General features: G+C 39.8%; 1 protein-coding gene across 2 annotated transcripts in view; it reads left to right on the top strand.

Annotated features, from left to right (window-relative positions):
- Positions 1-433: 433 nt before the first annotated feature.
- ARHGAP29 (Rho GTPase activating protein 29) overlaps positions 434-27,311 on the top strand; it is a 54,874-nt gene continuing 27,996 nt past the window's right edge. For both annotated transcript variants that reach the window (XM_049807314.1, XM_049807313.1), the window contains exons 1-3: positions 434-578; positions 3,426-3,771; positions 25,929-26,072. In XM_049807314.1, coding sequence (XP_049663271.1) covers positions 3,510-3,771; positions 25,929-26,072 — 406 coding nt within the window. In that variant the 5' untranslated portion in view covers positions 434-578; positions 3,426-3,509. The remainder of the gene's footprint in view (positions 579-3,425; positions 3,772-25,928; positions 26,073-27,311) is intronic.

The following is a 27,311-nucleotide window of genomic DNA, read 5'->3' as shown; positions in this document are numbered from 1 at the left end:
GGCGGCGGCTCGGCGGGGCGGCTGCCGCGCGGTGCTCCTCGGCCGGCTGGCCGTCGGCGCAGCGACGACGATGCGGCGGGGGCGGGAGGGCGAATCCTCCCTTCCCGTGTCCCACCGGCCATTGTTCGGCTTATCGGCCCCATCTCGCCTCTCGACTCCCCAGCGCCGGCTCGGCTCGGGTCGGGTCGGGTCGGGTCGGGTCGCGCCGCCCCGCGCGGCCGCCCCGCTGGCCCCGGGCGCGCACCGGGCGAGCGGCCTCCCTCTCCCGGGGCCGCGCTGCGCGCCCGCGGGACCGGGTGGGGGGTGGGAGGGGGGGCCGGGTCCCTAGGCACGGCCCCTGGGCGGGGCACGGGCAGAGCCCCGCCCTGCGGCGCGCCGCCGGCCAACGGCGGGCCGCGGGCGTCAGGGGGCGGTGCCGGGGGCGGTGCCGGGAGCGGCGGCGACCCCGGGGACGGCGGCGGCTGCTGCGGCGGCGGCGCGGGCTGCGCTGTGGGGAGGGCGCCCCATGGGCAGCGGGGCGGGAGTGCGAAGGGCCCGCGGCGGCCCGGCTGCTGCCTGCGCTCGGCCGCCGCTCTCCGGTAAGGGCCGTCCCCGGGGGAGGTGGGACGCGCCGCGGCGGGAGGGCGGGGGGCGTCGCCTGTCGCCGCCGGGAGGAGCCGCGGGTGCGGCGCGGCGCGGCGAGCGGCCGGGGGAGTGGGCGCGGCTGGAGGGGTCCCTCTTCCGCTCCCGCCGGGCCCCCGGTGCGGGTGTCGCCGCTGCGAGCCCGCCCCCCCGCCGGGCCGTTCCCCGGAGCGGACCCCGGGCCCACCTCCGCCCTGCCCCGCACCTCGTGCGGTCTGCCGGAGGCGCCCCCGCAGCCTCTGCCCGCTACCTGCCGCGCCGCCGCCCCCCTCCCCCCCCCAGCCCCGCGGCCGGGCGGCTGAGGGGAAATCCCTGCCCGCGGAGGACGTGCGGTCTGGCGGCGGCGGGCCGCCAGGAATGCGCGGCGGGGGCAGGGCGGCGCCCCGACCCCCGCCCGGGGCACGGGGAGCGGCCCTGCCCTCGGCCGGGGGGCTGGCGGCGGCCGAGCGACGGGGCCCCTTCGGGAGCGTCTTACCTTTTTTTTTTTTTTTTTTTCCCTTTTCCCTTTCCTTTTTGGTTTTGTTCCCCTCCCTCTCTACCCGCGAAATTGTGCTGGGAGAGCAAATTTCTGAAATAACTGGCGCTTTGGGGGGGTCCCCCCTTTTTCCGTCGGGACTGGCAATGGCTTGCTCTTAACCAGACGAGTCTGGAGGCGTTTATAGAAAAGCTGGTGGACGCTTTTCGTTTTCAAAGCCGGAGTCTCCTGAAGAAATATGAAACGCTTCTCAGTAATGAAAGGCATGTGTTCTGTGAGGGAGGCTTTTCCCCATCTGCCTTGTAATGCAGGAGGAGCAGATGTAAGGGCTAGTATTTGTGAGGAAAAGGTGACTGTTGCACTAAACCGTTCAGTTTTGGTTCTGCTGCTGCTTTGCAGCAAAAATTTCACTCAAGTTTTCCCCGTTCAGAAACACTGTCATCACTCTTGCGATTTTCAGAGTGGTGTCATTATTGTACTACTTGTTGCTCATCTGAATAAAAAAAACCCCGCAACATATCTCTAAAATAACAGCTCTAAAAGCGTGGACTTGCTGCAGGAACAGGTCTAACGCATCACGCTACTTAAAGTTGACTCTGAGGCTGGCCAGACTTAAGAGGCATGTCTTTTAAATAATATGAAAATCTCTATCTCAATATGAATAGATATCATGCTTGCTAAAAGGAGAGAAGGTTATGTGGCTTTTTTTTTTCTTCTGTAATTGCAAGGCGGAATTGCAAAGTAGCTTTGTAGCCATGAGAATTATATGTGGGAACAGAAGAAACTGGCTTAAACTTTATGTTTAATGTAAACCTCACTTCAATCTACTTGAGGTGTTTGGAATTGCTTAATTATCTGCGTTATTTGTATAGTCTCATGTGTACACTTATAGGTACTGACTTTAAACATTAAACAGAAATTAGAGCAGTTAATTTGTGTTAAATTCTGAAGTTTTCTTCCCCTTCCCCCCAGTTTACACTCCCTGGAAGGCCTGCCAGATTAATTACCAAAACAACTGCTATGACCACATTTCCTCTGATATTTTTAAATTACAAAGAGAAATAAAGCAGAAATAATGGAAAAATAATTGAAGTGTGTTAGAATAACGCTTGTTGAAATACATAGTGGGAGTGTTCAAAATGTTAAAGGTGCTACTTCTTCAGTTGGGCTAATCAAATACAAACATATGTGGGATAACCTGTTTAAACCTGCGTTTTTAGATTGTCATAACTTTTAATTTTAGCGAAAATAGTTGAATTTTAGTTTTTGCTGCAGATATGTCTGCAACCCATGTTAACTTTTTAGCTGTCCTGTTCCAGTTTCGTGGGTTTTTTCCTTGCAGTGTTTACCATATAGTGTAAACATTGAGAATTTCTCCTGGTGTTGAGAGAATAATAGCAGGCGTTGTGCGAGTTGCTGGAACCATACCTGACTCTGCCACCTGGAGTCTGCCGCTTTGAAATGAATCGCTTAACCTGACGTGGGGAAATTTGCAGTGGCATTCTGTTTTTCCTAAACAAAAGGGATGCAGGCAGTTGCTTACTTATACCAATATAATCTCCCCCAAATTTGTGCGTTTTTATGGTGGAACTTTTAAGGTGTACTAAAGCAGAGTAACACTCTTCAGGATAACTGCATTGAGATTTGCAGATAAACTATGATTCTAAAATACTTTTAAATCTCTTCACTTTTCTATGCCTTTCCTTTGATTGCCTTTCATATTAAAAGATGGCAGGCTGAAAAGCCCACATAACTTCTTTCAGGATGCTTTCCGTTCTGAGACGGACTGTGATAGGCCACAGTTTCTTGCTTGGCACAATCTACACAAAGAAAATTCATCTATCAGATCAAGGCTGTCTGTTATCTTAAGAGACAGGATGTTGAACACAGCTTGGTGGTTGATGCAAGCAGGGATGTTGCTCATGGTCTATATCGTGTCGAGTGTTTTTTGCAATTGCATTCAGTTGTAGTAACATTTCATGGTAAAGAACAGGTCTCAGGGTAAATGATTCTTGATTCTTAAGGTTTGGGGAATAAATATTCAGGGAAGAAACTTTTCTCATGAAATAAGCATGCATCGTAATTAGCTTTTGAAATAATTTCTGCATACCGTTGATTTTTATGCAACACTATCTGCTGTACAAATTAAAATAACTTCAAATAGTCAAAAACCTTTATAATACTTCAGTTAAGCATTGTGATGTGAAGCAGTATCATCTTGAAAGAAGTTTTGGATCTTGTCAGTACAAAAGTATTGCTTCACATATATTTCTACACTAATCAGCATTTTTCCTTCTCTTCCATCTCCTTCCCCCTCCCAATTTTTAAGGGTTTCATCGTTGGCTTGTCAAATGGACATTAAGCGACGCTGAGTGTTAACTGCGAGAGCTCTATAAGCACAGCGGCTGCTGGGATGTTGCGACAGAACGGTGGAAGTAACAAGCGTGGTTTGGGATTAGCCCGACTGTCTACCTCCAACTTCTTCACCATCTCTAATTCAGGAAATTGGGGAATGGGGCGCAGCACCAAGAGCAGCTCTCTGAGCAGCATTAGCTCCAACTCTGACTGCTATGATAATCCTGTTGTGGATCCAGAATATATCATGCAACTGGTGAATGATGTCAGAAAATTTGCAGATGTGCTACTCTATTTGAAGGAAGCCATTCTTTCAGAAGGTGTGTCAGTTGTTCTTTACTCTTAGTTCTTAGATTTTCTGAAACTCTCACAACTCCATTCATATGTTCTTAACTAGTCTTTACTGTGGTTATTTCCCCTTACCCTTTACCTTCCCCCTTTATCCTCCCTTCCTCCCCCCCCCCCAGTGTGATGATTACGGGAGATGGTGGTTGTTAGTTTGGGTTCTGTATTTCCTCATCAGAACACTGTGCAATCTGTTTCATAATCATAACAAGGGAAAATAGGCTTTTAGCAGGCTGTCTAGGCTGATGCTAAAAGTTAGTGAGACCATCAACTGATTAGTTTTTAGCCACATTAATGTTTTTTGTAATTCCAAAGAATTCTGTTAATATTTCAGTGATGTTTCAGTTTTCTAGGCTGTTTTGGTTTGGGTTTTGAAAGTCTTATGCACTAGTAGTTTGAGTTTTAAGGTAGAATGTAACTCTGCACTTTTTTCCTCTACAAGATAAGTATTTACCATCTTCTGCCAGCAGGTGGAAACTGCAAATTTTCTTGCTTCTGAGGAGTGTACATTATTGTGTGTTACTATTCCTTTAGGGAAATGGTATTACTCTATTTTTGGTCATCAGCAGGAAAGCTTTTATCGAACTTCTACAGAAACGTTACCATGTTAATAGCTGAAATGACATCCAGAGCAGTTTTGTATAAGATGTCCTGAGTGCTGAGCATTTGCAGTCACCTCTGTTTCAAGTGAGTCTGCACACAGCTGAAATAGCTCTGCCAAAAGGTGCGAACAAATCTTAATAGAGCATAAATTTGAGACTAGTGATCACTTCATGTCCACAGTGTTTTTGCTGAGTACACAGGATGAGCAGAGTTATTTGTGAGGTGGGGTGTCTGGCGTCTACTGACACTGAAATGGGCATCCTGTAGGAAGGGACTGTCAAAATACTGAAGTGTTCCAGTTGCCACGCAGCAGCTGTTAGTTAATGTTCAGTTTAAAATTTTGTACTCAGAAGATCCAAAAAAACTAACACAGAAGACAGGAGTTGTCTTCTTGTTTTATACTACATTGTGGAATTAATTTGTGAAAACAGTGTTGTCCATTTACAGGATTGTTAATTTATAAAGGAGAGATGTTTCTTTTCCACAGTTAAGAGTCGTCTTTTTGACCTCCATCCCAAAAATTCATTATATGAGTTCTGTAATATTGGGCTTGCTTACTGCTGTCTGGAGACAACCTGAAAGCTGCATAGTTTGGATTGCATTTCTCCATCTTATTTATCTTTGGAAATGTTTATAGTTGTCTGTCCAAAAATTAACAAAAACTTACTAAGATGATGGAACAGACTTCTTACACATAAAATTCTTGCTCATAATGCTTGCAGCTTACCACCATCCTGTGATTAGTTACATGAATTATTCCAAGGTGAAATCAATTGCAGGGATGGGAAATTAATTTCTTCCTTTCTGGACAGCATTAATTATTGATTTGATGTAGATTTTCTAGTAAAGCTTTGCTCTAAAGTTTATGAAATAAGAACTAAAAAAAAATTCTGCTACTAGCTACAGGAAAAAAAATATTTTGAAGGGTATATGTTGCATCCATCTTCAAGCAGTTCAGAAGTGAGAAATGTAAGTGGTGTGACAGGGTTGCATCAGTGAGGTCTTGTATTTGCCTGGTAAGTGTTAGCTTCTACATCTACTGTTAGTTGTAGTATTGCCACTTTGGCAGTTTGTCTAAAAACTCCTTTCTATACACGGTAACTTCACTCTTGACCACGTGGCTCCCTGTTTGCCAGGGCCGGCAACCGCTGGGGTCTGCATCAGTAGGTAGGCTGATTCCAGTGGGGGTGTGCCTTGAATTTTGTACTGACTGGTGGTTGTGTTCCAAGGCAGCTCAGATAACATGAGCAGGGAAGAGCCTAGCCAGTTATTCACCCATGGTTCACTTAACATTCTCCCGATGTAGTGATACTATCTTGGATGAAAAATCTAAGCTGTTTTGGATTATAACATGTATTCGTGTCTAAACTAGATCATAAGTGTCTTTGGATTATACAACTTGTGCTGTGTTTTGTACGGTACCAATGGAAGTTGATATGTAACATGAGTAAGTTGAGATCTCTTTTAAGGGGAGAAGGTTATGTAACTGAAATCTGTAGATTTCAAGGCTATTTCTCTTTGCATTACTTATGCTAATATAATTTAATTTCTTACAGTAGTCTCATTGTCATAAGGCTGAATAAATTTTTGATATTACTTTTCAACAAAGGTAAACCCAGCATTGTAACTTTGTTTTCAGACTCTTACCCAATAATGTTTGTTGTATAAACCAAATCTAAAAAACTTGGAATCTCCTTGCTGGCACCAAGTAGGAAACTTGTTTCTTAATGGTACTTCACATAAAAAAAAGCCAAAACACCTCCACCCCACTGTCCCCAAAAAACCCCCACCCCCAACCCACAAACAAAAAATCCTTTGAATGTAACTGTAGAGTTGAAAAGTTTGTCAGCTGTTTGGACATGAGGGAGCTGCAGTTGCCTCTTGTGTTGAGTGAAATACCATGTGTTCCACACACTTCAGTTCTTGCTGTCTTTTTTTTAAATTGCCATTTGAATCTAGGCATTGTACTCACTGGATGTAATGACCTGTTATTAGCGATCCAACTTGAGGCATAAGATCGAGATACTTTACCAATGTCTTCATTAAAGAAGAGGTCTGGGCATTTTTTGAACCTAGGTCAATGAATCCAGTCCTGTTTCACAGGAAACTTTTTATTTCATTTTAGTTGATGACAGACTGAACCTGTAGTGGTTGATGCATCAGTCTCTTGGTCCAGTCTTCAGTTAAATTTCCAGATGAGCGAGATTGTGTCCTATGGCAGATATTAGTAAGGACAGTTATATTGTCACCATGTCTTTTGTGTTTGAACTGAAAGGTCTTCTTCATTTGTAGCACTCATACTTTATGAGGTCAGACATAATTGAAATATATTGAGGAGAGTCAAAATAAGTCAATCTTCTTTCCTTTCTGATAAGAAGAAAATGAAAACCGTTCCTCAGAAATCCCTGCCTGGAAGGCCAAACTTGAGAGTATATGTTGAATTAATACCTAGAACACTCAGATCATTACCTGCAATCTGTGCTGTTCTTAAGACTGTTTGAGTTTTCACTTTTATTGATGGCATTCTGTATTCTTGATGTACTCCAGATTTAGTTCTTATTTCAGTTTTAATGTACATCCTAAGTGGAAACTGTTAAGACATAGTGGCTTGAAAGCTCATGAGTTTTCTCTTTGTGTTTTGAGTTCCAGTAGTAACTTTCCGGCTATGGGCTAAGAGTGTGAGAACCTAATTGTTGCTTTCAACTTGCACCCCTCTCTGAAAAGGTAGGACATACAGTGAAGTACAGTCTAAAGGCTGGAGCTGTCTGTGATCTTCAGAGGTAGTAGCACTCAAGAAGAGAAGTAACTTTCCATGGTAGAGAATGTTTTGGGATTGAGAATTTGTTTGCTTCCCACAGAGACCTGCTGAGGGTTTAACAACCTGACCACAGTATTGAAAATACTTAAGAATATGAAGTGTCTGAGCTATACTTAAATCCTGTAACTTGAAGAGCTTAATTTTTGTCCCAAAGCATGGGTTTAATGTGTCTGTGAGTAAGCACTGTTGAATTTTGAGGCTGGGTGACATCTACATGCATAATATGTTCTTTTGGACAATAGGAGCTACGGGGTAACTCCTATATACTATCCAATCTTTTCAAAATACAAGCATGCCTATACCTCGTAAAGTTGTATAGAAAGCATGTAAGCTGCTTTTGGAGACAAAATATGCAGGACTTTTCTCTTGCAAACTTTTATTAGAGAATTTATCAGTTAAAAAATAGTATTGCTTATTGTACAGGTATGTAAAGTTCAGAGTCTTTTTAAGAATAGATATTTATGAGATTGGTGACACTACAGTCTGTGCTGTTACTGCATATAATAAATTCCACTGTTGCTTTAAGCAAATGATGCTACTGCGTGGTCTTTGCACAAATGAGATTCATTTACTCAGGTTTAAAAGGACCACACAAAAGAATATTTAGGACAAGTCTGAGTTCTAATTAGCAGATATTTTACTAAGTGTTTCACTTTTAAACGGTAAATAGTAGCTTTTACTTGTATCACATCAGAGATGGGGGAAACATTCCTGTTTCCCTAGTCTGAAGATAATTAGCTACTAGTTTGTGACATCTGCTTTTTTTTTTTTTTGTAAGGAATGTAATGTATGCTTCATACTGTAAGGTCTGCCCTTGGGACTGTGGGAAATACCATTTCATTACGAATAGCTGTAAGGGTAAAATTTGCATGTGGTTTAAAAGTGCAGGAGTAATTATAGTTTAATATATAATCTTCTTGACTGTACTTCAGAATATATTTTGAAATTATTGCTTGCTTTATCACAAACTTTGAAGTAATCTTCAAAGTGTGATATTGTGTGCTTCATGTGGGTAATTCTGCATCCTTTTCATGAGCAAGAACTTTTTTCCTCAAGCTCATCCTATCTTCAACTAATATAAATTGAAGCTTATTTGAAAATGTTAATACAACCTTTCTTCCAGATATCTTGGAAAACAGAATAGCAAGACAAAGCTCTTACCTTTCATTGCAGATTTCTCTTTGAGGATCAGATTTTGCTGCCTGGTTTCTTAGAGTTTGACAAGATTTTATTTTTATGTCCCCCCTGCTCCCCCCCCAACTGAAGCAGTGGTACAAATACTGGTGAAGCTGGATGGCCTGGTCAGGAATGTCTGCATCCTCTTTATAATAGCACCAATACTTTCAAAAGGATCAGGAATGCTACCTAACTTGAAATCTGTCAGGTCCTTATTTTTGAAGGATAAGATATTCTGCCCAGTGGGACAATTTTAAAGGTGTGTCAAGTAAAATAGTTCCCTCAAAATAAGGAACTTGTAATCTCTAGTGACATCAAAACCTTGTTTTAGCACCACAGAGCCTGGTATTAATTGCATGCTACGCTAAAAGCCAGAAGCTGTCTAGTGAATATAGTGCCTGAGGGTCAAAGATGAATGATTTCTCTTCAGCCCTTCCAGGCTTGATAATGTGTGCTTTTTTTTTAGTACTGTCCATATTTTTAGTATGATTAAAGTACTGTAGTATTTTTAGCATTTGATTTTTATTTCTGTTTTTTCCTATAGTGTAAAACATTAAAGTCCTTTTTCTGAGGCAGTATTTTTGAAAGTCAGTTTGTCCTGTTTTGCTAGGGAAATCTGAAGTTCATTAGCTATTGCAGTGAAGATTACAGATTGAAATTATGATAATTTATAACACTAGGTGTAATTTTGCTGTTTGTTCTTTATTCCAATTTTGATGTTTCTCAATGAAAGGTGCTGTCTTTGATACACCTTAAATTGGATTTATTTACCTGTCTAATGACACCTCATAATATGAGTGCTTGGTAGGTGGGCAAACTGCTCTAAACAAGGATTTGATAAAGTGTTTACCTTTCTTTGCAACAGTCTCTGGAAGGAATGTTTGGGGATTTTTTTGTTTTGAGGGAAGTAGGAGTGATTTCTTTAAAACTTTGTGGAAGATGGTGCTGGTTTTCTGTTTGATAGTATTTTGTGTCCTAAATAAAAAAAAAAAAAAAAAACAAAAAACTTTTATGGGAGAAGGGAAAGCAAAATGCTGTCAGGGCAGCTAACTTTCAGGGACCGTGAGAACATAGTGATTATCAAATGCATAAACAATCTGCTTGTCAATTGATTAAATGACCTTCAAGAATCCTTGGGAAAAGGCAGAGGAATTCATGTAAAGCATTACACATTGTTTCTCTTACTCCATGTAGCGCAAAAAAGGGAAAAACAAACTGTCTAGTAGATAATAAATCCTGTTACAGAAATAACAACATTTGAGGATGTTGACAAATAGTCTGAAGTGGAATTTTAATGTTAATCCATTCCAGGATCTACTGAAGTGTTAGATACTTGTAATATCTGAAGAATAATTCTGTAACTTATTATTAAAATATGACCTTTTTTGTACTTTGTAGCTGTACTCAAACTTGGTCCACAAGGAACTAACTGCACATTTTAAATGTATTAGTTGTTTACATCCTTTACTTGTAAAGTAAAGGATGAACAATGACATTGTTCATCCTCTTGCTGAACAGACGTGTTAAGGCGTTAAGAGGTGAATTCTGACAATTTGTATTTGCTGCTTGGATGTTACTGTTCTCATAGCAAGGTTGGCAGAAGTGACCTTGTGCGCCACAGTAGCAGGGAAGCCAGGACTAAACCAGACTGGGGTGGGTGTAAGGCAGCTGGAAGCAGTAACTTCTGAGGGTCCTCCTGCAGAAATTACAGGTTTTTATTCCCCACCAACAGCTGAATTGATGGTACGGTTCTGTAACTGTTGAAAATCTACAAGATGCATCTAAAATCGTTGTTTTCTTATTATAGAGCTTGTTATGTTTACAGCTCTGTTTTGAACCGTGCTAATAGTGTATTTCCACAGCAGCTTAGAGAAGAGACTTAAGTGTGAGCTGCTGTGATCTCACTGCTTCTTCCTGGCATTGGCAGTAGTTCTCTGGTGACTGCATAGCAAGCCAGTTCTCAGGGCAGATCTGCCTAAAAGCTGGTCCTAGGAAGAAAGGAACTAGTTTTCAGCCGGATCAGTTCCATGAGCTGACTGTAAGGCTGTACTGAATGCCAGCAAAAGGAGAAGGCGGCTGGCAAAGGAACAAGTGGCGAGCGGTTAAAATGGAAGAAGACTGTGAGTGTCTAGGCAGAGTTGGCGTGGCACTCCACCCTGGCATTACAGCATACGCTGCTAAACCCTGTACCAACTCTTTTGTCTCCTCTACTGAATGCTGAGTTTGACAGGGGTATAGGAAAGGTGGGGGAGGGGGTCGTGGTGGAGACAACAGCAAGTAGAAAATGCCCTTTGTAGATGGCAAATTAATCAGCCTTCTTTAGCTCTGAGCTTTTGGTGCGTTTGAATTTGACAGTCATCTTTTAAACTTGCCTTCCTAAAACCTGCAAATATGCAAAGACGTATGTTCTTCCAGTCTTTCTGACCTGGAAATTCCTTAGCATACCCTTTCACTATCTCCAAGTAGTAGTCACTTCTAAATATTAGTTCTGTCAATCTAAAATTGAAACTGTTCTTTGACAAATGTGAAATAGTCTTTCAAGCTAAGAGAAGTAAAGGATGTAAATAAGAACAAAGTAAATACTTCCTGAATTTTTTTTTAACAAGTAAAATTATTACTAGGAATGCAAAGCCAATAGTAGGGATTATTTTTTTTAACAGCTTCTGATGCTTTTTATGGTAAAATTCAGAGGAAAAAAAATAGACGGGCATGTAAGCTGCTTCTCTTAGTCAAGCTCTAGGTTGACAGCAAGCCAGAGACCTCCTGGTTATTTTCCCATGCTTCCCTTACTTTCACACTGTACTTTCTTCCTGGTCTCTCTCATGAGCAGGAAGCACTGTGATCCCTGGCAGTGAGTCCTGTTCCTGTCCAGTGCCAGATTCCTCAAACCTGAGAAGTTCTGCAAAGAAAGCAGAAGTTTGATGCACTCCAGAGAACGCTGTCCAGAAAATAACTAGTGAAGCCTGGATGAAGGCAAGTCCACAACAATCCAACAAAAAGTAGTTTCCAGTCGATGTTTATGGGAGACAGCCGTAGCTACAGACTGTGCTTTTCCCCATGAATGTTACACTTAAGCCGGGAGAGAGAACTTTCCACCTTTCTTTCCATTTTATTCCAGATCGTTCCACAAACTGTTTTGCCTAAGCTTCTTGTTTTATACAAGTCTGCCATCTTGCAGGCTTTTGTTAGGGAGTCTTGGACTTTCAGATGCTGTGACCAGAGCCAAAGGAGCTGGGTATTTTCTTTTGCTTTGCAGGTTTGCAATTTTGGAGCACTGCTTAATTAATAGGCAGTCATGGAACAATTTTCCTATTTCCAGTACTCTGAACAAGCAGAGGAAAAAAACCTAACCTCCTCTTGAAGTTCAGTCCAAGCAAAGCTGTGTTCTTTATAGTCAAAGTGTAAGCTGCCTGTTAAATGCAGGTTGCTAATGTTGGATAGTAAATGATGTTTCTTCAGTTTCAGGGAAGATTGAAGTTATTATTTAACTTAGTGGACCAGCAGATAAGTTTGTGACTGATAGTACTACCCCTCCCCCAGTTGCATACTCCACATTCCTTCAGAACAAATGTTCACTTGTTGCTATAGTGTCTAAGATCAGCAGTCAGGAGGAGGGGTATGTGTGTGTGTCTTGAAGGCCTGTGAATGCTTAAAATGTAAAATCAAGCATTATGTGCAGTCCGGATATTTTTGTTGACTTAAATAATTAGCATATCTTTCTTTAGGAGAACTCTGAACTATTTATAAGAGAGCACAGGCGTTTTCCATTTTTATGGTGCTTCTGAAGAGCAAAAAATGTAATACAAGGCAAAACTCGTTTCTTCCTCCTTTTTGCATTTCTGATGTACAAAATCTCAAAACACTTAAAGAGCCTTAGCTAGTTTGTTAATTGGAATTACCTTCCCTTTCTGTCACAGCAACTAGGCTAATGCAACTGAAATTGCAAGATTAGCAAGATTAAAGGTGAGTAGTAAGGAAGAGGTTGAATAGTCAGATTTTCTTTTTTGAATGTAAATGTAAAATTAGGCCTTTCAACAGCAAAAATTCTTCTAATACAGTTTGCAACTTAAGAAACTGGAACACTTGGACACAAAAACATGTATGTCTCAAAGAACTCTGCCCCAACAACTGAAAGATAAGGTTTGATCCATATCCAGTGTGAAGTCTTGTGTTCTTAACAGCAATTCCTGTGTACATGTAGGAGTTTTTGTGCTTAAAACAAAACCCCCTTCCCCTAAATTAGTTTCCTACTCTTGGCAAAATGTATTATAATGTATCCACAGAAATATTCCATCTCCTCATTTCTCTGATGCATCAATTTATCAAAGTTGCAATGTAAAACAAGAACATCAATACAAGTAATTTTTGTATGCTTAGCATAGTTATGAGTTGTGACTGTCATCTTAATGATCTTGATTTCATGAAGATTTCATAGACTAAATCATTCCTTTTCCACCAGTTTCATTGGGAGTGTTTGTTCTTCCTATTTATGTAGCTAGATCACAGAACTGAAGCTGACTTGTTTCTTAATTCCATGCAAGTGTTCATCTAATCTGGCAGTTGTGGTGACTTGGTTAGGTTAGATCTAACGTCTTGTTAATGGATTGGAGTTAGAACTGTGTGGCAGGGTAGGAGATGTGATACAGAGCCTGGACCTTGATCTTTGTAGGTAGACGTTTCCCTTTTTTAAGTGAAGTAGGACTTTTATGGGGGCTCATTCCATTATCTCCCTAAAATGCCTCTTTTTGTAGAAGATTGAGGTTACTCATGTCAGGTTGTAGAAATAGTTTTTTGGGTTAAACCTTCAACTTAATGACATTCATTACAGAACAGTATAACTGAAAAACAGAGGACTTGAGGAATTTTTTTATAGAGTCTGTGACTTAGCTGAGCAAGGGATTTTTCCTTTTTACTGTTTTTTTCCTTGTTTACTGTTTGAAGGTACTTCCTTGGGCTAATTTTTAAAAAATATGTAGGAATTCTTATTTGCCAATTTTGGTTATCTTTATTTTGGAGACTCTGTGAACTTAAAACAAAGGTTGATTTATTAAACTTACCTCTTCAGAGTTATGTTCTGTGTCATGACTAACTGCTTCAGATATTTGAGCAAGTCCAGTTATTGCTTAAATCTGAAGTGGCAATGAAAGCTGCATTATTGTTTAAATTTCAAATGACAATGAAAATATATCTACTGCAAGGAGCAGTGAAAAGCTTTTAAAGGAACTTTAAACAAGACTCTTATTTCTGGGGTTAGGGCACTCAGTTTTACATAGTCTTTTTGATTGTGAAGCAGCATTTAAAATGGCTCCGGTTACTTTGGTCTAGAATGATGATGAGGGAATGAACACTGGTACTTTGGTGTCTCACCTTGTATGTCTGTATGTGAAATAACATACAGACTTTTTTATTTTTTAATGTAAATGGGTATTCGAGAATGTATGGGAGAAATAAGAAAGCGTAAGGTTCAAATTCTCTTGGCTTAAGCTGTTCAAAAGAGCTATTGCAATAATGTAGCATGTTCCCTTTTCCAAATGTGTTGATTGTGCTGTGTTAAACTTGGGTTCAGGGCCCACGGTTGGGTGTTGCAGCAGTTCATTACATTTTTAAGAGTTATGTTAATACTTCTTATCTGTGAGATGTAGAATGACTGTGGTATTATGTATGTTGCTATGCATACTGTGAATGCAAAAGAGAAAAGGAGGCTCTTATTTTGGAAAGAATAAAGTGTTTCTTCTAGCTCTTGCAACGTCTTAATCCTTTTCTAGTTTTAGGAATCTGCAGGATGTGGGAGGCCTGGTGAGGAAGTTTCAGCTAAGATGCATTGAAAATAATGTTGTCTTTGATTAAAATGAATTGCAGGATTGTAGATGAGTAATTCACAGGAATTATATTTGTACAATGGAGTTGAAGCACAAGCGTGTCCTTTCTCTCACCCCATGCCTTTTTCAACAAGAGATTGTGACATCTTTAGGATTTGGGGCCAGACTTCAGATTTGTAGCACAGGATTTCCAAAGGGTGCTCTTCTTTGAGCATTGTATTGAATTTTTTCCAGTTCATGCAGGTGTCATTGGTTTAGGGCTCTGTTATGAACAAATCTAGCACCTCAGTTGATGTTCTGCTCTTGGAGTACAGCATATTCTTAGCTCTCTCTGTAAGATCAGATGTTGCTGAAATGGTTATGGACAGGGAATTCCTGAGGATTAGCTTAAAGCCTGCTCAATGTTCATGAATTCCTGTTGCTGTTTTAGTATTGATAGTGATATGAATGGATTCTTCAGTAGGATGCTTAAGTTTTTCTGCATTTTTGTTTGTTTTCTGGGGATTTTTTTTTCATTCATTCATTGTATATAGGGTATATAAGGTACTTTGTTCTAGGTGCTACCACAACTATGGAATTAAAAAGTCTGTCCAGAAGTTCTTCAATGCCGATAATGTGGAAAAAAATGTTTACTGGAATCACTACAGTGGAGGTACAGAGAAACAGAACAGTGCTGGTCAACAAAATGGGCTGTGGTCTCGGCGCAGAAGTAGGTTAACCACTGCCAGCAGAAGAGCAGTTGAAGGAGGCAGCTTTTTGGAGGGATAGTCCTATTTGTTTTGTGCTTCTGTTTGATAAGGTGCAAATTGTTTATCCGAAAGCTTAGTAGCATACGTGAATTGTGATAGCTGAGTGAAGACAGTTAGTGAAGGGCCTTGAGAAAGTGACCATGATAAATAGGTTATGCAAGTGGTGAAGAAGGGGAAACTAACAGTAGCATTAAGACTGCAGAGTGGTCAAATTAAATGCTCTCTGGTATTCCTGCTTAAGCTCTTGTTAAGAACAAGCAAACAAATTTGGCAAGGAATGGAGAACTCCTTCTAGCTGTAGCTGGCTTTGGCTGATGACTGGACATGAGATTTTAGAGAAGGTGGCTGAGAACTTAATTTGGAAAGCAAGCAAGAGGTCTGGACCATATAAATAAATCGGATTCTTAGTAATGAGAGAAGTTTATTGTACAACATCAAATGCTGCATGCCACTGGATGAAAAACTGAATGCATGGGGCTACTATTCAAGTATGTAGTTGACCAAGTTCTGCCTGATCCTATTATAATTTTCACATTCAGTAGATTTTACTGGACTGCATATCCTTTGGTTGTTTTTTTAATTTAGCATTGACTAGCTGGAATGTCAGCTTCAGTAGTACTAGGGGGAAACAGCTGTGTAAATCCAGAGCCATAAAGCAAAGAGATTCTGTGGTTTGTCTTTTTCACCTTTCTATTGCAAAGTATTTGTGAAGAAATACTACTCCATTCAAAATCCATAGTGAGCTGTGCAGTGGGTTACTGTTGTCTTTTGGGGTGTGCAGCTGTGGTGTGCCATCAGTTACTGCTATAATGACAGTGTAGTGTTGTAGTGTTTTGTCTCCTCTTCAGTCAAAGATGTTTTGGTGTGAAATACCTGATACTGAAATGTTATATTGCAAAGTGGATTGACTGTTCCTGAATCTAAGAAGTGGGAAGATTTTGAAAGTATTTCCTCTTGAGCATTCAAATGGCTCATCACTCTGTGTCACCTGTGCAAGTTATATAGTCAGGCTTTACTCTCTTGGGTGGTTGTTTCAGCAGGTCCTCAATGCTGGAACTTCAAATAATTAATCTTTTATGTTCATCAGTTTTTTAGACAACTAATGGTACTGGCTGCTGCCTTAGTGATTTGAATCCCACTTAAATTTTAAGTTGATTTTGCATACTCTTTTATTTTAATTGAAAAACTATAAATGGAATACTATCACATACTATAGCAGTTCATAATTGTTTTAAAAGATCCTTTAAAAGAAATGCACAAAGTAAGGCACCTCTTGTTTAACACCATATAATCTCATAATCCTGGCTTTGTGTGGTCTTTTGAAAACTAGGTGGGCTAGCAGCAGTGAAATAGCTTCTTTGCTCAATTGGTGACTTAGGCTAAAAGTGGAAGCAGCAGCCATGTAGAACAAATAGTATTTTAGATTAAAAGTAAAGTGAGTTAAAGGTTAAGTATTTTTTTTTAATAATCTCTTGATGAGGGTTAGCAAAGGTTAAATTTATTTTCTTTTGAATGAATGAAAACAAAACTTTCATACTAACTCTTCTGTGTGCCAGTTTGATATGGTAAGATCAGCTTTCTGGGGAAAGGGTTTCCTTTTCCAACTTGTTCTTTTTTTTCAGAAATTTGTGCTGTGAAACTTGAGTGAGTATTACTTCATATTTTATTGGAACTTGAACCGATTTGCAGGGACCACAGTTGCTTAAAGCACAAAAGTTTGGTTTTTTCTGGTTTTATTTTAACAGTGTCTTCTATTGGCAGCTGTTCAGTCCAGGGACTACTTTACTAAGTTTAGTGAAACGCCCTTGAATAAGAAATAAGTAGCATACTACTAAAGGTATAGTTGCTAATCCTGATGGGTATGATTTTTCTGGTGAAATGTGACTGATCAAGCTTATTGCAAATGTATTCATCATAAAGAATGTAGTTTTATGTCCACTTGACAATTCACGATTCTAATTTAAAATGTGTTCTGAAAGTGCTGAACCATTATCCTCACCTAGTTTTATTCTTAAACTCCTGGAAGACCCAGGGAAATGATACAAACAGTGGCTAAAATGGCCATGTAGTGTGTCCACTCTCATTTGTCAGAAACAGGTAAATAAGGAAACTCCAGCAATTTTCATTACTGGTTTCTGGTCTTTAAATTTGGGGTTAATAAAAGATTAATGTATTCTAAGGATTAAACTGCATGGCTGAACACATCTAGGTTAGTTGACTGGAATCTCAAGGCTAGTAGAATACAAAAGTTGAAGGAATGTAGCGTACAGCATATTGAAATAGATTAATGAAAAGCTGCATTGTGGTAGGTTTTTTTCCAAAAGACTTCCCCACATACACAAATGGAGAGTTCATCTATGAATTTAAATGCAAAATGAATGTGAAGTAGCAACTGTTCTGCTGATGTCAGTTGGCAAACCAACATAATGAAAATACTTAACTGCTTTCAGTGTAGGCAGAATTATAGGATTTTGATTATTCTGATGTACTTTGCATGTACGCCATCTATTTTCTTGACTTTTTGAAAAGATTTTTTTAAGACATTTTGATTTTTATAACTTTCCTTTAATTTCTGGAAATTAATTGAGCCTTGGTTTGCCCTATTTACATAAGCAAAAAGGACTTCTTACGTAAGCGTTGACTTTTCAGAAGTACAGAATTGGCCCATAATTAAAATGGGGTGGGAATGTTAGCCCAGTTTAAAAACAAACAAACAAAAACTGCCATAGCTTAAGGTCATATTAGATGCTAGTCAGCATGGTTAATGGTCAAATCTAAATGGACAGACTGATGTATTTTGGCCAATCCCTGATAGCAAATAATAAATCTGAAAGGGCTGTTTGGCTATTTGTGGTACACACCAAAAGCTCATCATGCTAGAAGTCTTACCTGGAAGGCTAGACTAAAGGGGGAATAGTTGTGTGTTTCCTCCAAGAGCAATTTTTCTGCAAAAATTGCAAGCCTGCACTTTCAACCTGTTTTAAGATCAAATTTAGTAGTTTAGCAGTAAAGAGGTAACTGACCTGCCAAATGTTAAATTCTTTCTTGTATTATAAAAACATTATTTGCATATAATAAATGAAATCAACATTGCTACTTTCAATATACTGTATTCAATAAGCTATTTGCAGGAAACTTCCATGCATTCTTACTGAATTGGTTCTGTATATTATCCTCAGGAAAACCTCCCAAACCTCAATGCTTTTATGTCAAATGCAGGGGTCTGGGTTACTATTTTTATGCCTTTCTTTTCTTCATTCCTAATCATACTTTACATGTCCTTAGAAATTTCTTCATTGAAATAATTGCATAACTGTTTATTTTGCATAAATTGTCACTTTTGCTGCAATATAATGTGATTAAGACATTGGTTGCAGTGGATTCTAGAGCATGTTGCCAAAGACTGTATGAATTTGGTGTAGTGTCTTTTAACGATGCCATGACAACAAGGGTTGCCATGATACAGATTAACAAAAAAGCTAGGACTGACTATCTTTCTATTTTGAAAGCTTCAAGTACGATGTTTCTTGACATAGGGATGGGTAGGTAGCTTCTAATTCTGCATCATAACACAGGGTTGAAATGTGATGAATTCACTAGTGCCTTTGACAGCTTCCAGCCTTGTTAAGAGATTTTGCAAGGATAAATTCTTCCAGAAATTCTTTGAGTTTTTGTTATTCAGTGAATTAAAATGTTTCATTCCTTACATTTGCAGTATGTTTATACGGCCAAATAAAGGAAGAAATATGTTAGCTAAGACTCCTGTTTTCTCATCACTCCTGAACTGTGGCCACCAACAAATAAAATAACTACACCACCATTAAAGGAAAAAAGTTTTGTTCATTTTGTATCTGTACAATTGATGAAAATCACATCTAGCCCATGTGTTTATTGCCTTACAAAAGCTTCCTTGAGACTAGACAGCAGTGACATGGGTCAACTTTACTATGGTCAAACCAAAGTGTAAAACATTGATTAGTTCTTGTGTCTTGAGTGTGATAGTGACCTCTGTCAAATCAGACAAATATGGCAGGCTGCTAATCATGTTAGAATGGGGCTGATGGGGGAGGAGAGCAAAAATAAAATGATGGGTTAATCTGGGACTGTTTCTCAAACTGCAGATGTAGGAATTAGGTGACTTCCACACAGTTCATTGTTGTATGATTGTTTTGCCTACTCTGTGATGCTCACTGGGAAGTCTCATAGTCTGGATCAGGTTCAGAACTGAGTGCTGACAGTTTCCTATTACACAATATGGGCACTGATGAAGATGATACTAATGTGATTTTAGTTTAAAGTTGTTTTACTTTGGATCAGCTTAATTCCAAAGATGACTTGGTTTTTTTTCACCTGGCCTAGGTGGCATAACTAGTGATACCATGTAATCCTTCTGTGTAACGTAATGGAAATAGGTTCTAATTTACCTTAATGCCAAAAATGAGGTTATTAGTAAATAGGAGTCGACAGTCTTTTAGCTGATATGTTGGTCTTGCAGATTGAAACATTGGTTACTCAAACTTATTTCTTCTGAATCCTTCCAAGATCGAAAGCAATGAAGAGCTGACTGTTTGCATTCCATAAGGTGAAACTTTATTAAAGTTCTGGATCCAGATACTTGGATATTGGGGAAAATTGCTTCCCAGTTTGTGTGCTTGTTCTCACTACCACCCTGCAAGACTGTTCTGTCTGGTTTTTTCCCTTTCTCCTGAAGGAGATTGGAAATTATGCAGATGATGTGGCACTTAAAACCAGAATTGAGGCTTCTATATTTCAGTGGAAGTAAAAGGGGAGCTGAAGTACACAGTTGTCAGCTGATCCCAGGAAAGCAGCAATTTACAAAGGGAATTCTCAAAATGGGGACTAGACCTAGTGAGGGTGATCCTTAGTTTCTGCCACTGGCTATGGCCCAGTGGCTTTGTACACGATGGGCATATAAGTGTTCTCATCTAGTTGCAGTTACTCATCTTCTTAAACTAGTGGTAACATCCATAGAGTGGGTGAGTGAATTCATGGTAGACACTTACCAAAGACAAGGCATTTAATTGTGTTTGTGAGGGTAGATGGAGAAACTGTGCAAAAAATACAAGTTACTTTGTTTATAGTAAGATTTTCACAAGTGAGATGAGTTTATATATATCCCCCCCCATAGTCAAAAGACTGATCTATATATATAAACTTGTGGCCGTAGACAGTATGCATGGCAGGTTGTTCCACACTGGTACTATCTTTCACTGTGTGTAATGTTCTTGAAAGCTACTAAATGCATGAAGTAAATAACCACATATTTGTACCTGTAAAAAGCTTCATAGGGAAAGCAGGACCTTATTAGATGGTGAACTAGAACACTTGCTTTGAAAGTCTCATATGTAATCTGACTTCAAGAATTTTTCACAGATGTGTTACTTTTCAGTTGATTTATCTAGATCTATACCCTATCTTTTCTTTTCATCAGTGACCAACTTCAGTTCTAAACTTTTAGCCACAGCAAAACAACAGTTGTATTAGTGGTTCCCCTTCTCTTATGACTGGTGGAAATTGGGTAGTAGAGGGAGAGCCTGCTGCCGTTAGAAAGTGTTAATGTTCTGTGTGGAGAAGCCGTAAGCAGAATGGTGTATGCATCTTCTGTATGGGTCTGAACAGTAATATAGGATATGCAATGTCCATGGAGGGGAAAAACCGTATGTTAGTCTGTATTTAAACTTGTCCTGGTGTACATTTTTTGAAATAAAAAGCTTCAGAAATGTTTGGGCCAACAATAAATCAGGTCAGACAAAAGAATACCAGCCAACTGACACAGCAGTGCCTTTCCCGACTGCATGTATTGTGACCAGCCCTGACTTGGCAGGGAGGGTGACTGGCGCTGACAAACTTGATGAGCAAATTTTATTTTGTTTTGCATGAACAGAATCCATAGCTGTAAGGCCATTATTGCTTGCTAATATTTACTAAACAAAGGCTTCCTGTTGAGAAATACCTAAAATTAGAAAAAAAGTATCTTATGCTGTTTTTACATTAGTGATGGATGCGTGGTTTTAAGATGAAATGGTTATAAATGAAGTGGTTATAAAATTGAAACCATTGAGGAGTGGGATGCTAGTGACAGCAGTGTGCTACTGAGATGGCTTGGCTAACACTGACAGGCTTCCCAGCTGCTTTGTTATATCATTTGTGTGTGTTAGGTTTGTCAGCTTTGAATACATGCTTTTTCACTCTATTCTTCTTTCTCTACTTCTACAGAGTATGCTTTCATGTGGTTGCGTGTACATTTTGGAAGAGTTTGTTTTCAGCTAATGTAAATGACAGTTTAAGCACCAGTGAAAGAAGATTTGCAGATAGGCGGCTAAGCTCTCTCCACGACTTCCCCCCCTCCCACAGTTTTAAGAGCTCTGGTTTTTTTCTTTTGGTAGAGGGCTGAGTGATTTCTTCCAGGAGATTTCAGGAAACTAGTTACTTAAGCAAACAGCTGAACTCAGGTGGCCAGAGAGGTCCTCTGTGCTGCAGCATCACTGGCAGTCGCAGTCCTGTGGTCCCAAGTACTAACTACTCTTATATGGTATTGTAATTCGTGTTATTAAGCTTGGGAAAGACTTTTTTTTTTTTTTTTTGAACTGATATAGCATCCATTGGTGGAGGAATTTCCTGCTTGACTTCATGTGGAGAAATGGATAAATAAGTGTGTACAGTGAAAGGGATAGAAGAAAAACTGAAAGTAAATATTAATTTTTATGACTGCTTAAGTTAGATTGAATTGCTGCAGGAACTTGTTAAGGGACACATTTCCTCATGCATTCTTTTCACTGTAAACAGTACTTGCTCTACTGTTGTTTTGGTCTCCTAGCTGTTTTCAGACTCCTTTAGTATTAAAACTGTGTTTCTGTTAATCTCGCATGTTTAGATTGTTTTACTACCTGAGTTTTATAAATCTGTCCTGAACAGGAAATCTCTGTTCTAGTGTCTGTTTGGTGAGTATCAGTTGCTGAATGCAGTGTAGTTGTGGTTCCTGATGACTTCTGCTCCACCCCTCCCTCCCCAAGCAGTACTTGTCGCAGACCTTTTGTCTTTTGAAGGCACAGAAACAATGTTTCAGATATTTTGTAAACAAATAATACAGTGATGGAATACAAAGAAATCTCAGCTGGGTGTAGCCAGACCTTTGCTTCTGAGAGTACAAATAACTAAACTTATGCTTGAATGTATTATTTTAGTGATAGTGTTCTTCTGGATGGTATGATAAACATCTAATTCAATTCAGCAGTTGTTTTCAACTTGCATTTCCCTTTGAAGCTTACTGCTTCTGTTTCAGACTTCAAGAGGTCCCTTAAGGTTTTTTTCTTTCTCTCTCTCTTACCCTTCCCACTTATTTTGCTTTTTTCCCCAACTCAGTTGGTCTGGTAAGATATTATCAAATCTTCATACTAAGAAACTGCATTTTGGGATCAGATATGCTTTAATCAGTTTTCTGAATGATTTGTTTTTTTTTTTTTTTTTTTTTGCTTTGACCTAACCTGTAAGGAACCTCAAGAGTCCATTTTACTCTGTAATGTCAAGCCTGTAGCTGTGGGTCACACTTAACTCCCTGGAATAATTTATGCAGTTTGCCATATGCCTGTGATGCACTCCTTCCTGAGGACTCTCAAACTTGGAGTAATCTGTAGATTGGTTTGGGTGCTTTCCTGCCTTGTTTCCCCTCCCCTACTTGTTAGGCATCCAAAAGTCTACCCACCATGTCACCAAAAGGACCTGCTTATGGAGTATGTGCATGGGTATTCCTGATCACATGATTAGGAACTCTTTTCAGCCACAAGTGGACATCTGTGGATCAGAAAACAGGGACACCTTCATCTTGGCCAGGTAAGAGGTGCAGTTCTGGTCAAATGGTGTACTTGTGCAGACCATCTCTAGTCAGTTGGCCTCAATATTCATGCCCTTCATGTGAGGACTGCATATATTCTGCTTAGACAGAGACAGCTCATGGGGAAGGTGTGTGGCATACAGCTTTCAGATGCCTCCTTCAAAAGCCTATCTGTCCCAGTTCTGCCAATATAAATCACTAGTGCCAGTGAAAGATTGTGGAATGTCTGCCTCTGGAGGTTTGTAAGAAGAGAGGAGACATGCCCTCCATAGACTACCTGCTCCTTAAGTATTTCAAAACTTAAGTCTACACACTAGACATGTTTCTTAATCAACTAATTGGAATTACCTTTAACTTTCTAATATTCTATTTCCTGAAAATAACATGTTACTATAATTTTCAGATATATTTTTCTATGTTGTCTGATCCACTTTGGCTTTGTGCTGTCTTTCCTTTTCCCCATTGCCTTTGCCTGGAGCTGCCCAGTACTCCCAACAGCATGCATTCTTGCATTGATGGAGTACAATTGAGGCTTTGATGGATTAAATGCTGAAGGAATCATTACAATTAACTGGTTTCATTTTGACAGCTATAGAATTTCTCCAAGTGTTAGAAGGTGGGAATTGCCATGCTGGCTTAGACTAAAGCTGTGTCTAACTTGGTGTCTGAACTCCAATGACTGCCAAAAGTGAATAGCTAGAGAAAAGTAAAAATGGTAAATTGGACGTACCCTCTGAACCCTTTCTGCTTAGGGGAGTCCTTGAGCTGTTGCAGTTATATTGTTTGTTTTAGTACAATGCTTAGTAGTTCAGTGGTCTAAAGAGTGGAGTAGTTGAGTGAAAACAAGTTGTGGATGCAGGTTCAAAAGGAATTAAATGAATTCAAATACAGCAGGTCTGTAAGCAGTTACTGAAGTGTATAAGAGCAACTGTGGTGCAGCAGCTGGGGGTGCTGGGGGACTGGCCCACAGAAAGCGGCCAGTCTTGTCTAGTCTCCGAAGCAGCATCACTCGCTGCTGTGTAAGGCACAGGCTAGCTGGACCCATGTCCTGACCTAGTAAGGAGTTTATTGTCTCATTAGTAACCCACAGGGTGTACGCTTCTTGTGCCACTGCTGTGTTTTGGTAAGAAATTCCACAGGTCTCTTATGTGAAAAATCACCCTTTTGTGTTTTGAATCTGGCTCCTGCTTGCTCTTGTTTAATCGTCTGAGGTGCATCATGTTTAACAGAAAGACGTTGGTGAGTGGTTGATTCTACCCACTATTTTCATGACTTTCATGATTTCCTGATACTCTTTCGTATCCTCTATAAATCATCTGTTACCCAAGGTCCCAGCTTCCGCTATTGTTGCTTGTATGGAAACTACTTCAAGCCTGGATTGCTTTCCCCATGAAGTTCCAAACCCTGAGCTATAGTATGCCTTTAGATCGATGTGTGTTTGTCATACGTTTTAGTAGCAGAGACAGATTATGTACTGAATCATAGCCATGTTTAGTACCAGCCTCTTATTTTTTTTTGCCTTTGCTGTGTTTGAGTCCTCAGTTAAAAACCATGATGTATACATGTAAATGAAGATAAAGCCACAACTATGTTTCTCTAATGAATTACTTAGAGCTTTCTTCATTTACTGCTGTGTAAGATGGGTTTTCCTAGACTTCTGTGTGACCTGTTAAGGATAGAGCTCCCTACTCCCCGCCAGCAGGAGAAAACACACAAAGTGCCAGTGAATGTTAGATAAAGTTTTTGCCTTAGTCCACTTCCTGAGTCAAGGTTTTTCCTTTGACCACGTATAAGCTAGTCTGAGCTGAAAAAAATCTCGTTATTTGACACCTAGGGAAATAAAGCCTGAAGCACAGTGGTCCTTAGAAGGCTTGCTTTTGCACTTGATACAATGGCATGTAATTTGTATGTAGTCCCCCTACCTACCCACCTGACAGTAGTGATGTATCATGTTGTACTTCGTCGATTCCTCAGAAGAATTTAGGTGCCTCTAGCCTAAATGTAATGTCTCGTAGCCAGGACAAAATGGCTCAGGTTTGAAACTGTTCTGAGTAGCACTGGATCAATTTGCATTGTACTGTAGTTGTCTGTATTGACCTGTTTGTTATCATGGCCACAGACAACACAGAATTGCCATTCCTTTTTGCTCGGTGGGGAAGTGAGTCAGCTTGTATTAGATCCTCTTTTTCTTTTTCATAAGCTAGACTTTCCTGAATTTGAAAGCTTTTTACCACAACTTGCAACGCAGCACTCTAGTGCATGTGAAACTTTAATTCCATGCACCAGCACCTTTTCCGTAACAGAATGGAAGAGCTTGTGGTTTAACCTGTGCCATGGAGGCAACAAGAATTATTTAAAAAAAAAAAAAAAAAATAAGGCGAGGGGGGGGGGGATTTAGAGGCGCATAGCAAGAGGCATATGCTGTAGAAACCATTGCCCTATATATGTGCGTGTTTGAGAATTTTTCTGATTATGCCTAATTCGACAAAATAATTTAGATTTTCAGCTTCTTTATCAGGACTGACATGCTTAAAGACAGATCTTTGTAGATCTAGGCTTATATACTAAAGATGCATAACATTTGACGGACACTTGAGTTAAAAACTAGCCAACATTTGCTGAAAATCTTTGTGTAATTCTATGAATACACAGAAATGGTGTTGAATTTGTATTGGGAGAAGAAGTATCAAATGTGCAATCCAAAACTGCTTTTGTTTATATTCTTTTTTTGAATATATGTAATTATCAAAATGGTGGTTGATGAAACGACATGAGAAAAAGATGGTTTAATTCAAGTAGTCTTTTGTCCTGCCCCTTCCCCATCCCCGCCTTTTCCTTCTCTCTCCCCTCCCCCCCCCCCCCCCCCCCCCGTTGTTTTTTTTTTTAAAGTATACTTGCTTGACTTTTGGGGAGAAATTAGTAAATGGCATACAACATTGCAGGTAAATTGTTGGCAAATGATAGTATAACTTTTTTTTAACAATTTCTTTGTTCTAAGCAGGCCTAGCTTCCATATGGCCTAGACTTCAGTGAAGCTGAATATCATCAAAGTGGTTTGTAATGTGATGAGGTGTAATTCACTGTTTTAATGTAGTTTCTCCTTTGTTTTTTTCAGAAAATCAAGATGGCCTGCATCAGGTAGTACACGAACGCCTGGGGGAGTTGCTACGTGTTTTAAAAGCAGTGATAAATAAACATCAGACTCTAAACTCAGTTGATATTCTTAGTGCTGCAGGAACAGTTATTGCAAAAGTAAAAGGTAAGGAATTACTACCTTTCATATTCTTGGAAAATTGTAATTAGTGACTTGATTGACTCTGCCTTGGAGTTACAGATAGGTTTCTATGTATACAGGAGAAACAGGGTTTCTTTGCCTTTACCTTAACACTTGTCTAAAAATACTTTCTCTAAGTGAAAAGTAATATTAAGTATCTTGTTCTCCTGCTGATGTAATAAAATTCTGCGTATAGGAAGCTAGCTGCAGACCCACACTGAATTCCAAAAGCACAAGCTTTTGATCTTGAGCTTTTCTTTACTGGTGCATCACAGAATAATATCACAGAATAATAAACCTCATGTTTATCCACTTAGAGATTTGCCAAAAATCTTTGCTTAATTCTATAAATTTGTAGGGTTGGTGGTGTATTTACATCACGTGAAGAAATAACTAAATGGGCAATCCAAATCTGAACGGCCTAACAGTTATAAATGCCACAAACAGATCATAAGCATGGTAAAGGTGTCAACAGAAAAAAAAAAAAAAAAAGCCTTGCATAGACATTAATACTTTCTATTGCTGGCATTTGCTGCTGCAGTTCTCTGCATGTCAGATCAATGCAAATAAAGCACACAATTGCTCCAGCCCCATAAACCATATCTGTTTCTTTTTTGTGTAGCCTTTGACTGCAGCTCTCCCTACTCTGGAATAAGTAGAGTTTATTACTGTGGACCCAGTACAGGTTTTTTCTATGTGGCACGGAGAATGCTTTGAGTAGGGTTAAACCTCTACCTCTTGCCTGTGTTAGTCATGTGGACCATCTTCCTTCAGAGATGCATCATTTAGTTTATCTCCTTATTCTAGGGTATTCCCCCTTGTTTCCTAATTATCTTAGTATGTCTGTACATACACTGCTGATTCAGTAAAGTAGAAATATCAGTTAAAATGCTAATGTGTTTAGCTGCCTGATTCCTATATCTTGGATTCTTGCAAGCTTCTTATGGATTCTTCCTATTGATACGTAGTTTTGCCAGTTTGCTTGATCTGGGCAGGTACTAGCAGCCCACCTTGCATTTTCCTCCTGCTACATGTAGTTTCCTATAGATCTGTCCCTGGTATTTGAAATGATCACAGGATTATAACTCTACAACTTTTGAGAACTTGCTTTAGGGAATTGTACGTAACAGTAGAAATGCCAAGGATATTCCTGAGAGGTTACTGTTTGTCTTGTTGATCTTGGGAAGAGTTAAGTACATGTGTACAATGGTAATCAGATATTTA

This window comes from Accipiter gentilis, chromosome 8 (genome assembly GCF_929443795.1).
Source record: "Accipiter gentilis chromosome 8, bAccGen1.1, whole genome shotgun sequence".
NCBI lineage: Eukaryota > Metazoa > Chordata > Aves > Accipitriformes > Accipitridae > Astur > Astur gentilis.
The sequence above is the reverse complement of the archived record's forward strand: the minus strand, read 5'-3'. Positions and strand labels throughout refer to the sequence as shown.